The sequence below is a fragment of the Ciconia boyciana genome, chromosome 1 (assembly GCF_034638445.1).
Source record: "Ciconia boyciana chromosome 1, ASM3463844v1, whole genome shotgun sequence".
Classification (NCBI taxonomy): Eukaryota; Metazoa; Chordata; class Aves; order Ciconiiformes; family Ciconiidae; genus Ciconia; species Ciconia boyciana.
In genome coordinates this window covers 131,778,980-131,792,777 of record NC_132934.1, presented here as the reverse complement: position 1 = coordinate 131,792,777, position 13,798 = coordinate 131,778,980, and the positions used below count along the sequence as shown (strand labels likewise).

General features: G+C 45.6%; 2 protein-coding genes across 2 annotated transcripts in view; one reads left to right on the top strand and one right to left on the bottom strand.

The window, feature by feature from the left end:
• The first annotated feature begins 4,649 nt into the window (after positions 1 to 4,649).
• Positions 4,650 to 7,689, top strand: SAT1 (spermidine/spermine N1-acetyltransferase 1). The gene is made up of 6 exons (XM_072848839.1): positions 4,650 to 4,922; positions 5,210 to 5,261; positions 5,347 to 5,430; positions 6,633 to 6,734; positions 6,820 to 6,860; positions 7,174 to 7,689. The coding sequence occupies exons 1-6, from the start codon at positions 4,857 to 4,859 to the stop codon at positions 7,342 to 7,344; spliced, it is 516 nt and encodes a 171-aa protein (XP_072704940.1). The 5' UTR covers positions 4,650 to 4,856; the 3' UTR covers positions 7,345 to 7,689.
• Positions 7,690 to 12,097: 4,408 nt separating this feature from the next.
• The window catches only part of APOO (apolipoprotein O), a 47,347-nt gene continuing 45,646 nt past the window's right edge, over positions 12,098 to 13,798 (bottom strand). The window contains exon 10 of the mRNA XM_072848814.1: positions 12,098 to 12,377. The gene's annotated coding sequence lies outside the window, so the exon portion shown is untranslated. The remainder of the gene's footprint in view (positions 12,378 to 13,798) is intronic.

The following is a 13,798-nucleotide window of genomic DNA, read 5'->3' as shown; positions in this document are numbered from 1 at the left end:
GCCCTGGGATACGCCAGCCCATACAGTCACACGCCTCTTGCAACATGACCACGCAGATTACAAGTCCCGTCCTTCCCAGCTACAGCCCTGGGATACGCCAGCCCATACAGTCACATGCCTCTTGCTACGTGATGACGCACAGACCAGCTCTGCATGTCTACAGAGGAAAAAGTCGAGAGCGCTATTGCAAAGCTTCGCGTTCATCTAGTTGTGGGAAAAAATGTGGAAACCTGGTACGGGTGCGTGCTGAAGGTTCAAAAACCAAGATGCCATGAAAAGAATCACCTCTGGACAGTGCACAAGCCTGTGCCAAAAGACAAAACTGTGATTGTGACGTATAAGAAAAACACCTGCTCATCATGTGAACACCCATTAGTTTTAAGGAAAAATTTAGATTCCCTGGGTATCTCTTTAGAGCCTGAGATATTGCACCCAAGAACACTGATTCAAGTATATCACAGGATCAGAGCCAAAGGGACTTCTGCTGTATCCAAAACATAAAGTTATAAAATTGAGGCCTGGTTTGATTTTTTTTCCAGCATTTCTCTCTATGACTTTTATACCCCGAATTATATGCCTGCCTGATGTAGATGACTTGTGGATGCAGGCAGATAATTAGTTATGTCTAAATCCCAAATTCATCAAATTGCATAATAACAAATGACAAGATGAGATATATCAGCTTACAGGAATAGGGTTCCAATTACCTAAAATAGGCCTTCAAAGATAATAATGGAAAACGGTGGTCCTTTTATTTCCAGTAAAGGGAAATTCATGTAGTTTTACTATGTGAAACTGTTGGGTTTGCATTTGCCCCAAATTTTGAGCAGTGCTACTGCAGTATTTATTTACCATTCTGTACTATTCTGATAGAAAGTTTTTTTTTTTTTCTACGTACAGCCTAGTGTTGATAAACTGTAATCGTAAGTTGCTTGAAAAAAATATCTGGAAGCAACTGTGAACTCATAAATATCAATGCAAGTTCTGAGTATTAAAAAGAAATCATTCAGTTGAAAATGCTGAGAATCCTGAATGTTGCCCAAAGCCTAGTGTGGAAAAATAACAGGTCAACACTGAACATTAATTGCATTTTCTGTATTTTGCTCCAGAGATTTGACAAGAGATGTAATTCAGAGATACAATTTGGAGATATAATTTGGACTACAATACTTGAGAAGATTTAATACTGTAATCAAAAATTATTAACTCACTGCATTTTAACGTGGAATAAGCAGTTCTTCTCCTTCCCTCTTTTATTTATTACACACAGAGAACCTTTAAGGCATGAGAGAGGCATTCATATAGCAATTCAAGGAATCTTCCTAGCGAAGGAGGAAATAAAAAATTAAAATACCAGAAGTAAAGGAGAGTTTGATTAGTTGAACAGTAAAGAAAGCAAGCTGGTGCCCACTTTCAGCCTTTCCCTCCAGCCTCCAAGATAAGAGGATATTCAGAAATTGAGATGCAAATAAAAATATGTTAACTGTAAAAGTGTCCAGCTGAGGTCCCATAATTGAACAAATTGTTCATTTGCATCGCCATGAAAGGATCTTGAGGAAATGGCATGGCTACTTCCTGTAGCTTGAGACTAGACAAGACCTCCATCTCCGGAGAGGATGTGTGGAAAACTTGCCTCAGTCAGATACGTAGCGCTCTATGTGCTTTTATTAATACCCGTTCCTGTTGCATGCTAAAAAAGAAAGTGCTGCTAGCTATTTTGCACAAAATTTTCTGTCTCGCCACTTACAAGTAAGAGTTAGGGAGGAGATAAAATGAGAATAAGAGGAACAATACACATGATGTTTTTAGATAATTCTAACCATTCTACTCCTCAAACACTGAAGTACCAGCCCTCCTGGTGGAAATGCAGATGGATGCACAGTCAGCAGGTTCTGCGTGGAAGAAGCTGCTGGCTGGTAACAGAAAATTGAGCTAATCCAGACTTCAGTGCATATTTCATTGTAACAGGTTATTTCAACATTGGTTTACCTTAAACATGTTTGCTAACCACTTTCCAGCATACATATTTGCATAATTTGAGAAAAACCTGTTACTTTTCAGGACACTTACTCATTCCCTTGGGGAGAAGTGCAAATAAACAGGCTGACCATTCAAGGATAAAATCCAAGCCCCACGCAAGTCATCAAGAGGTTTCACCACTGACCTCAGCTATGTCTCAAGACGACATGAAACCTGCTCAAAGACAAACAGACCTGAGACAAAAGGAAGAAGCTGTAAAGTACAAGGCCCATCAGTCTGATTCATTCACAAGACTGAGTTCTTTTAGAACCTCTGTAAAATATTCTTACCATTCTTATTAATCTTACTTATTCTGAAAAAATACCTCTAGCAATACAGTACTCAATAATTGCAGCATAGTCTCTGAGATCTAGGTATCTTAATTTTATACTTTTCATTTTCCCCCTTTTTATTCTCTGCATTTCCTCTTGTTTCATGAAACTATTTTTGATACTTCAGGAATTTTTTTTATTTTTTTTTCTTCTGCCTTGTGAATTTGAAAGCTAACTCCAATGAACTGTATTCACTGGGGTGACACAACATCAGCACGTTTCTGAGCAAGTTAAAGCAGGACTTCCAAAAACAGTCAAGGTGGAAAATGCTTTTTTTTGCTGAAACTTCAACTCATATGCTAAAATCATATGACTTTTCTGACTTGAGAATGAAAGAAACCAGGCACTTTCTGCTCTTACACAACAGTGGGTTTCCTGACAGCATGACTTCCTCGTTGTGAAATGCAAAACAAAGAGAGTTGACACAACACACACACTGTTAAGTCTTTGACACAACAAAACCGCTGTTAAGTCTTTCACAGAGACAGTATTCCCCATTTCTGACCCCAGTCAGATCATTTATAGGGACTGGAAAAATGTATATTCATGAAATGTATGTAGTTAGGCTGAGTCTATTCTTTGTTAGTTTGTTCAGATTCAGTCTCCCTACCAAAAGCGCTGTCCTGAAGGTTTTCCAGATTCATAACTCATGAAACGAATCTTAACTTTTCTACCACTGGCCATTGGCTGTTGCTTTGTTTTTTGGAAATGCTTGTTCTTTGGGCATCTCCATTTTTGCTCCAATAGAGGGTAAACTGAGCCAGTTAGGGTGTTTGCATAAATCCTAAATTACTCTTCCAGGACTCTAGGCACTTTCCACTGCATGCCAAAGGATTTTCTTGGCTAACACGAGCCACCAGAATACACACTTGTTTATACAATTCTCTTGTAGTATCATGTTCCATGCTGGCCCTTCTTTCTAAATTAAGGTACGTTGTTGGATACACTGAAAAATAGGGCGTGAGTGTTGTGAGAGTGTTTGGGGATCCAGGTTTTCAGGATCGTTACTCTGCAGCAGTAGCATGACTTAGTGTCTTCCCATATCCCAAATCACTCTTAAAACAAGTCAGATTAAGCTAAATGTAAAATAAAGAGCTCCTTTACAGTATCTGAGAATGGACATGATAGTTGCAAAGTTTATAGAAGACAGTGAAAAGAAAACCATGCGTATGCCAAAGAATTATACTTCTCCTCTGTGTGGCCTAGCTGGTGGGTCTATAGACACACATGGTCATCTAGATCAGGATCCTGCTCTCGTTCTGCGGCATAGATCTACATCTCTAGGTAATGTTCAGAGGAAGACCTGGGCTGGGGATAATCCTCCATCCTTTCACACTCCAAAGCCATTTTGGGGAGTTTATCCAGACTTAATTTCTTCATCACACCCACCTCTCTCCTCAAGGACATCCATACCTCCACTGGGAAGGAGCCTCGGCCTCCCTTATGGCAGACTACTAGTAGATCCCTCCTGTTTTGAAAACACTCCTGTCCTTTGTGCTTCTCCCAGCACTACCCCTTCCTCTCCAGTCAGGCGGGTCAATCAGGTCGGTTACGGTGTGTGTGTCAGGCTGGAAAATGTCCCAAGCCCAAAGTGAAACGTCAATGTTTTGAACCCCTTTCCATCAGGACGCTCCTGCCCAGGAGCATACCTTGGTACTAGACACACCCCACCCCCCGCAGGGTTTGATACGGATCACTACTTAGTATTTCAAGCAAGTACAGAGGCTTTTTGGGTTTTTTTCCCCTCGCACACCGGTGAAAAATACCGTGCTGAAAGCCACCGTACTGCCTGAGCGCAGAGCCTGCAGCCAAGGCGGCGCCACCGCCCTAAGATGGTGCCGCGGCGCTCAGCACCCCCGCCGGCAGAGCCCCCAGGCCGCGCAGTCGCACTCGCCGGGGCACCGACGGGCTCACTTTTCGGGGAACAACTCCTGGCGCCTCCGGAGAGGAAGCCGCTGCCGGGAGAAGCCCCCAGCCCCGCGGGGCGCCAGGGCGGGCGCCCCGGGCGAGCCTGGGGTCCCCTCAGCCCCGGGCCCGCCACCCTCCCGCCGCGCCGCTGAGAGAGAAGGGGCGCGGTCTGCCCCGGGCGCCCTGCAGCGCCGCCCGGCTCTGCTAGGGGGCGCCACCGCGCGGGGGGGGAAGTCACGCGACCCCCCGGGCCAGCTGTTGCTGGCAGGCTGAGGCGAGACTGCGGGGAGGAGCGCGATCACTGGCTGAGGGCGAGCACCACGGGCGCTCCCATTGGCTGGCGTGCGGGGAGAGGCGGAGCGCGGGCGTCTATAAATAGGGAAGCCGGGGGAGGAGGCTGGCACAGCTCAGTCGGGGACGGAGCGGCAGCCGGAGGAAGGTCGCCTGTCTGCTCAGCGCCGCCGGGACATGCTCGCAGCCTGACTGACCGCAGGTGGCCGCCGCGCCCGGGACACGAATGAAGAAGCAGTTGCTCCTCCTGTTCACACATCGGGGACTCGTCAGCCGAGGGGGCCGCAGGGGGAAGCGCCGTCGAAAATGGCCTCGTTCAGCATCCGCGCCGCGCGTCCTGAGGACTGCCCCGACCTGCTGCGACTGATCAAGGTGCGGGGCGGAGGGAGGGCGGCCGCTGGCGGTGTGGGGGGGCAGAGTCGCTCCGGCGGCGGGCGAGAGCGGCCCGGGCGCGGCGGGGGCCGGGGGTCTCGTCAGGCGCCGGTCTCCCCGTGGTGGGCAGCCGGGTGTGGGGCAGGTCCGCAGCCTTCGGCGGTGGGGGGGCACGGTTGCCCTTCCGCCTGGGCAAAAACAAGCTCTTGCGCAAGGCTGCGGGGGGGGGAGCGGCCAATAGGGGAGCGGCTGCGGGGAGAGTCTGCTTACATGTCCTTCTCTTCCAGGAACTAGCGAAATACGAGGACATGGAGGATCAAGTGGTGCTGACTGAGAAAGGTATAAGGGCGGCATCTGCTCACCGGGTTGGTAGCCTGGTGGCAGTATCTGTCGTCTCAGGTGCCGATTTATTCTGCCTTTCTAGAACTGCTTGAGGATGGTTTTGGCGAGCACCCTTTCTACCACTGTCTGGTTGCAGAAGTGCCAAAAGAACAGTGGTCGCCTGAAGGTGAGACTTCCCGATACTTATTTTTAGATGCTAAATACACAAGAGGCATCTTATACTTAATGTTATCGATTACATGTAAGGTTCCACCAATGAACTGGGGTAGGAGGAGTAGGTTAACTGTTAAATGCAGTAACATATAGTGATACTCTGCTGAAGTAGTCGCTAACCCTGGAGGCGTGGGAAGATCAGGTATAACATAATGTACTTGACTCCAATTAATTAAATGGTTTTTCTTGTTTGACCCTGACTTACCTTTATGTAATCCTGTTGAATCACATTTTTTTCTTTAATTTGTCCCCAATCTTCAGGTTACAGTCTCTAGCTTCGCCATGTACATGGCCCTTCCGTGTACATGGATGGGCGGGGAGGTAACTAAAAGATCCGTTACACAATAAAGTAGATGATCATAATATGAGGTAAGGTCTACAGGGACAAAGTGCTATTCCCAAACCTTTACCAAAGACACAGTAGATCAGAAATCTGTTTGCACGCTTCTCTTACAGTATGTGCAGAGTGTTACAGCAGATGAAGTTAAAATACTCAAGGTTTAGGTTTGAGTGGGTGGCTGTTGGAAGAGTTGGTTTCTCTTCCCTCTTGAGCCACAGAATTATAACTGAAGCTGCGGCTTTACTTACCTTGTCTTCATGATGCTGAAGGTAAAGAAAACAGTGCGATGCTCTTGGTGGAAGCATCAGTTGAGGTGCTGGAAGTGCTGCTGTAAAGGCGGCCTGGGAGCACGCCTTCTTGGACAGTGTAGTTACTGAGGGAATATACATTGAAAGATCAGTGTTCTGTAGAGTTTGATAGACTGTTATGGTGCTAAGGAAGCAGAGTTGGGGCAGTCATCTAGATTGTGAACTGCTGTATAAAGTTTTTACTTGTATTCCAGAATGGAAATACTGATAAATCAGTAGGGTATGTGTTTGTAGAAAAAAAGCCTTGTGTTCAGCACTTACTGTGGTAGTACTTTTGAGGATTTCAGGGTATGGCAAGGGCAGTCTTCATTCTGTTAGGTTGATACAAGTTTGTGAGAACTCGTATTTTCAGTTGAGTGCTTAGTTGCAAACTTCATTCTTAATTCTAACCTACTAGCGAATGTCAGCATGTCACAAAGAGAATCTGTATGTTTAAACATGCATGTAAGACTTAAATATTTTTGCCTTTTAAATTCAGTCTAGCTAAAGTTACACCCTTTGTTTCAGAACACTGCATTGTGGGCTTTGCCATGTATTACTTCACTTACGATCCATGGATTGGAAAACTGCTGTATCTTGAAGATTTTTATGTGATGGCAGAGTACAGAGGTATGTATTACAGAATTAGATGAGTTGCTTCCTATAGGGCTTCTTTAAAATTAAAAACTTAGTTTCTTGTTGTGGTTTTTTTTAGGACTTGGCATTGGGTCAGAAATTCTGAAGAACTTGAGTCAGGTATGTCTAAGTGATAAGTCTAAACAAGCAGAACTGAGGACACATGGCAAGGCAGTATTCTTGCTCTTCTGCTAACTGTGTGAGAGCTTCTCCTTCAGCACTACTCGGAATTAAAATAAAGGAGGTGACAGGACATTAGATAGCTTAAAACATTGTCTAGAGTCTGTTAAACAGTGACAAGTGCTGAAGTGACCGACAGAATGAACTTGATGACTTTGGGTGGTATGCAGTTAGTTGCTCAATAGTCTCACCAGTTCTTAACTAGGCTTATCTGGGGTTGTTGTTTGAAATGGTCTTGTTGCACACTTTGCAGGTTGCTGTGAAGTGCCGCTGCAGCAGTATGCACTTCCTTGTTGCGGAGTGGAATGAACCGTCCATCAGGTTCTATAAGAGAAGGGGCGCCTCTGATCTGTCCACTGAGGAGGGGTGGAGGCTCTTCAAAATTGATAAAGAGTATCTCTTGAAGATGGCAACAGAAGAGTGAGAGATTATTCCAGCAAATAAATTCTATCTGCAAATATGTATGCTCTCTGACTAAACTCCTTCTTGCTTTTTGTGTACAGTTTGTAGTGGAATAAAGTAGTGTGGATGCTAGTAATGAAAATGCTATGCAGGTCTGGTCATAGAGTAATTGGTACTGTCATCTGGAATTGAGGCATCTGTGAAGTTGTGTATGTGCTTGTGTGCATCCTTTACCAGTGTGGGCTTGTAATCTTTGTATATGGAAACTTCATTCTTGTAAGTGTCACTCAAATGTGTACAATGTACACACTGGTAGGGTTTGTTTTAATTATTGCCTTTTATAAAAATAAATAGTGTTTTCACTTCATGGCAGTAGTTTTGACTTTTAATTCTCACATACAGTTTGTGGTTACCATGCAAACCAGTAAGACTAATTCACCCAAACACTTTCACAAGTGAAGCATAACTTACCACAGCCCCAGAGAGATAAAAGGGGTACTTGTGTGCCTGCAGGACCCAGTTGTGAGGTTCTGTGCACCTGTGCTGAAGCTGAGCATTTGGTGGAGGGGTTTGAGATCAGTCTCCGCTTCCTGTGAGGTGTGGAGTATCCTGTCTAGTGAACATTCTGTGTAAGTGAACTAAAATTGAGTTACAGCTTGTTTATTTGGAGTCCTTCAATTGGACTGCTTGTCTTGGCCCTCTGGAAAGCAGCTCCAGAAAAACTGGAGCTTGTGGTGTTGCCTCCTTGGGACTTCAGTTAACTGCAGAGCACCTCAGTCAGGAGGGCATAGCCTTGAAGGGGAAGAAGCATCTAGCTATGGTTTCAAAGCCTAAATCACAAAAATAGGTTTGACTGATCAGGAGTGGGAGAAAGTGCTTTTACAAACCACAAAAAACCCTCCCTTATGTGAGTCTTAAAGCATTGAACTTGAATGCTTCTGGTAGTCTGGGTTTATGTACATGACTTCAGAGACTGTACAGAGATTTTCATGTGCTTCAGTGCTGTGTAGTCAATGGCAGTGGTGAGCTGCCTGAAATTAAGTGCTGTGTCAAGTGGTCAAAAAATCTGATCCTCTGTGTTTAAACCTTTGTACAGCAGTCAGTGAAAACAATGCTGGTCATTGACTGTTTAATCAGCTTGGAAACAAACTTACCAACTTTGCAATACTCTGTCTGCCTTTCTTGTAAGTTGATGGTGAAAGTGGATGTATGCAAGTTTTATGCTGCTCTCCTCTTGCTCCGTAGTAACCCCACAATAAAGCGCTGCTTTTGGCCAGCACTACTTTCACTTCAAAGGAAGGGAAGAGACTTACCTGCCTTGTAACCTGCACTGGTTTAAATAAAATAAGGTTTTAAACTGATTTTGATCACTGCATAAATCACATATAATCTGGAAGATGTCTCCTCATCCTAGAGCGTAGTGGGCAGTGACTGCTTCAACCATGGGTAACCCTAACCTAAATTTAAGAACAAGATGTCCCTCTGCCTAGCACCAGCAGCAGGTTGCGCAGGGCATTTAGCATGAAACTATTCTTGTTTTCTGTTTTGTTTTTGTTTTCAACTAAGGCGTAGGCAGCAGTGTGCCAGCTCTGCCCAGGTGTGAGATATGGCTGTCAGCTGTTGCCTCAGGAATGAGAAAACCAGTAAGAGATACAGGAGTTCTTGGAAGAGAGCAGGAGGTAGCATATGTCCAAGTGGTTGTCTGGACAAACACAGGGTGGACTGAGCCCAGAATCTGTCACGTAAATTACCCTGATTTAGCAGATCAGGTTCTGCATAAGAAACAGTCATTTCCAGACACTCCCCGTGTCTGCGCAGCACCTCAGCTGTGAGAGCGTTCCTACTGAGGCTCAAATTCCACTCCTGCCCGAGGGGAAGAGAAATCCGCGTTTCTCGCTTGACAGCAGATTAACTGCTAGGCTACAAACCGCCCTGCGCTTGCAGAGGTGTTTGATACTTGCTCTTGTTGAGCCTGTTCTATTCTGCAATTCAGTAGGCCAAAGAACGTGAGAGTAAGCCCACCTGATGAACCGGCCCAGTAACTAGAGCTGGAGGCAGTATGGGAAGGACGAGATGGTCTCCAGCAGCTCTCACTGAGCCTCGGGGTGCTGCATCTTCTCATTGGTGAAGCTGCAGTAACTTCCCTGGTAACCCAGTGAGCTACAGTAACCTACTCATGCATCTCAGTCTTAGTGGAATCTGGTTTGAAGTTATTTTAAGCTGGTCCTTTTGCCTCCATATATCAGTCCAGAAGGTGATTACTAGTAGAGCAGTTTAAGAATGTTTTTATTTTCAAATTAACAGTTCATTAGATATCTAGGACAGACCTGCTTAAATCTCAGGCCCCAGACTTCTGGAGCACAAGAAGGCTATCAAAGCTGCATGACTGAATGGAACAAGCTAACTAAATAGGCGTTATAATTAGGAAAGTAGGAAGCTTAGTCAAATTTTCAATCAATTTAAAAGTGTTTATCGTATCTTGTTCATCTTCTTCTGCCAATGCAGTTTACCATTGCATTTTCTAAATGAATTCTGCTGAAATAGATTCTCAGGGAGTCACAGAGAACAAGTGAGGCAGTGCTAAAGACGACCTTTTCTAGCCAACTGTGATAATTTTAAACATTCACACATGAAAGTAAAGACAAGGATTAACCTTTCAGATGTGACTTTCACTGAGATCCTACTAAGAGGTAGGGTTTTTAAAACCAGCAGAAATATTCTCACAGTTATGGTACAGAGTCTCCAACAGAGTGATGTGGTAATGCCATGGCTCAAGAAAAGACCAATATTAAATTATCTCAATAACTTTTTCTCAAGCTACCGGGGGACCAAAGTGACTCTGTAATTGCAACCAAGACATATAGCTGAGTACTTTCTACGGGTTTAGGCAGGAGAAACCTCACCCGGCTTGACTTTCTTTGTTTCCAGCGTCGTGATCACACTACCAAGTGTGAGCGTATGATTGGGACTAAGCAATACCAGCAGGCTTTGAGCTGGTCACTGGTATCACACCAGTGGGAATCCAGCACAGGCACAGGGCTTGCGTGGGTCCTGCAGGTATGTCAGCCTTCTGTGTTACCCTATTTCTTCACTGCAGGGTGCCTGCCTCTGGGGAAGAGTTAGAGAGCAGGTGTTATGACAGCGCTGGTAACATCTCCGGGAAGGTGAGGTGCAAAGATCCTTCTTGCTCTCGCTGTCAAGCTCACATCCAGGGAAGTTCTCCTCATGCCGAGCCAGCCAGCAGAAGACTTCGCAATTGCAGTGTTTCCACGTTCCCATCGGGTGGGGATGGAAAGGTGGCCTCGGACAAACTTGCGGCCGGAGGATGCGGCAGAGGGCCGTACCCAGCTGCAAGAAGAAGGAGCACCGGGCTCGCCACCCCCTCTCCGCTTGGTGTTTTCCTGCTTGCAGGCTCCCGCACAATGATCCGAGCCGTAGCCATAGCGACAGCATGGAAGGAGGCTTTTTTGTCTACATAATTTGAGTTAAAACATAATATATGAGAGAAAAACAACCCTTCCCCCTCCCTTCTTCTTTTAAAGAGTCTTTGCTCTCAATGTAATTCAAAAAGCCCATGCAAACTTTTCCCCCAAAGAGCACATAGGTACTTTAATGCATTCCTGCACACGGTGTTTTGTCTTGGGAGGCTTGCCATCCTGGAGCCTGGCCAGCTGAATGTGGAGGTCTCACTGACGAAGCTGCAGGGAAAACACCAGCTACGTATGGAGCAGGGACTGAGGAAACCATTGCGTAATTCATCGCTGCACAACGTTATCTCGGGCTGGAAGCTAGCCCAGAGATATGCTTCATGCCTTCCTTTCTTTGAGTTGACCAGAAGGTTTATTTCCTTCAGCTTGCACAAATTTCCTCCTCACAGCGCTCGCTTCCCTGGGCTCTCCCTCCACAGGCCTTGGGGAGCAAAAGCTGAGCGGGAGGAGTGCGCACACAGCCGTGCACGTACACACACGGGCACGCGCCGACTGATGGCAGCGCCGATGAAACCTGCAGCGTGCAGCTGTTCGCCTTGGTGTAAATAATCCACCTCACCTAACAGACTCGGCTTTGCCCAGTTGTTTTCCTTGCCTGGGTAGGATTGCTTAAATGTTTTTTTTTTTTGGAACTCGGGTTTCAGAGAAGTGGCTGCAATTTAAATAAAGGCATTACCTGCTATCTGAAACAAAACAACACATGACTAGCGTGCCTCTCACTAATGTTTAATCCCACTGCAAACTCAAAGCAGGCTGTAACGTCACCATCCAGGCGCAACTCCCTCCCAGGACTCTTCTTTCGCCCCCCGAGACCTGGCTAACTTTTATTGCTGTCGAGCAGGTTTTTGGTAAGTGCAACCTTGATGGAGGGCTTTAGAGCCCATCAGGAGCTCAGGCTAGCCCCCACAGGGAGCTCGTGGAGAAGAGGTGTAAGGCTGAAGATGGTGGCTGTGGGCTCTGGGGTAGGAGCACAGCCCGACACCAGTGCAGCACTGCCAGGTGCACCCCTCCTGTTCCCTGGGCCTCGCCCTACTGCGCTCTGGTTTTTTTGCTATCAGAAATGCTCACTGTGGTTGATTAAAGCACAGCTACACACCGCTAACAAAAATAGGGAAGGGGGAAAAAAATCCATCTTCAAACCAGTTTCAGTTTCATTTCACAGATTTACTGGAGGCCAAAGCAAGAAATGAGAAGTCCCAGGGGATAATTAGCTCATCATGAGGATGAAAAACAAACACCAAACACCAGTTGCAGAAACTCCTCTAAGTGAAATAGTTTTGTTTATTTGCATTTGGACCTTTGCGTATTTCTATTGTTCACACAGCAGGTGTGAGCTGGTCACGTTCACTCAAAGGGAAAAGGCATCTCCATTTTCTTGAGCTGTTTCCCTTCTCCACCAGAACAGGTTAAAAAGAACGTGCTTTGCTGAGACAAAGCCAGGTGCCCATCCTCTCCTGAAAGTCTGCTGTACAGCATGACGAGGTGGCTTCACATCTTCCAAATCACTGCCCACCGTGTGGGGAAGGGATGTGAACCCCTGAAATTCCTACTAGAAATCTTCCTCCACCTGGGGAAAAAAGCATGCAAGAGACGGTAGCTTTCCACATGAAAGCCCATCAGTGTTTCCAAGCAACCTGGATATTGAAGGTGTTTTCTAAACACACTGGAAAAAGTGCAGGGTGAGATTTTTCAAAGCTGGTTGCTATAACTAGGCACCCAGGTACCACTGCAAAGATACCTTTGAACAGTCTTCCTCTAATTGCTCTCATGGTGAGCAAATGCAGTCTGGGCTCTTCACGATCTCCCTGAACTTTCACATTTGATTGATTTCAGTCACCGACATAGAAACACCACCGCACAGCTTGTACAGGAGGAAACAAAAGGACTTGTGGTTTTGGTCTATAGTTGCGTGCCTTGTGCAATCAGTGCATATGGTAGAATTTTGGGTTTTTTTTTCCCCCAGCCAACTTCCTACCATGGGCTAACACGAATGTGCAAGAACATTTCCCACCACACAGCCTGAATATGTTTTATCTACAGTTGCAGGCATGTGGGTCTTTTTTTTCCCCATTTTTTCAGAGCTAATGTGGAGGGGAAGATCAAAATCTGCATTCATCACTCCTGGACGTAATAACCTCTGTACAGAGCTGTCGCTTTGTCATTGGGGCAGAAAGTGTAAAGAAAAAAAAGAGGCAGGAGGCGAGGTCTGCAGCAGTGAAGGGGTGCCAGGTGCGGGGGCTGACCACATAGGCTGCCACAGGGAGCCACGCACCCCATGGAGGCAGTGGCATCAAGGGAAATGGTTTAAGCTTTATTCTTTTCAAGTAAATGCAATCAGAAGAAACTAGAAGACTCTTATTTCGTTAAATCAGAAGCCTCAGAGGTAAATTCCTGAGATACATTAATACTTTCTGGATTATTTTTACCTCCCATTGATCTCATTAGCCATAACTCAATGGATTAGCAACCACTGGACTTAGTGGTGCAGGAGCAGGAATTATTTGCTGCTGAAGAGCAACAGGCAGAACTGGCAGATAGAGGCAGCAACAAGCACTAGCATCAAAGAAATAACACTACATTGATCCAGTTTTAAACAAAACCAGCTGAAAATTCAAGGGATAATGGCAGTCAGTGTATGCTGTTCCTTAGCCAGGCGAGGGAGCACACCCATTTTAGTTACCTACATATCTCTGAAAGGTGGCAGACTGCAAATAAGACTGATAAAACAAAGTCCACTGCATTACAAAGTACAGCTGGTCCAAATGACAGTGAAGTGAGGACAAGGTTAAAGAATCCCAGAGGGAAAAGAAAAAAAACTTTTCATAAGTAAATACTTAGGATTTATAGGCATCAGTCGACTACCTTCTCAGCACAGTGAAGTAATAAAATGATCCTGCATTTCCATGCTGAGTTTGCCATCACCAAGATTTAACTGAAATTTGATTACAGAAGTCCTGCGGGGAGTCATGCCCAGGGGAAACCTTGCGC

Bases quoted from the DNA above. Each gene is read 5' to 3' on its own strand.
- SAT1 (XM_072848839.1), top strand. From the start codon at position 4,857: ATGGCCTCGTTCAGCATCCGCGCCGCGCGTCCTGAGGACTGCCCCGAC. The intron at 4,923-5,209 runs GTGCGGGGCGGA...CTTCTCTTCCAG, and splicing joins ACCTGCTGCGACTGATCAAG to GAACTAGCGAAATACGAGGA. The intron at 5,431-6,632 runs GTGAGACTTCCC...CCTTTGTTTCAG, and splicing joins AGAACAGTGGTCGCCTGAAG to AACACTGCATTGTGGGCTTT.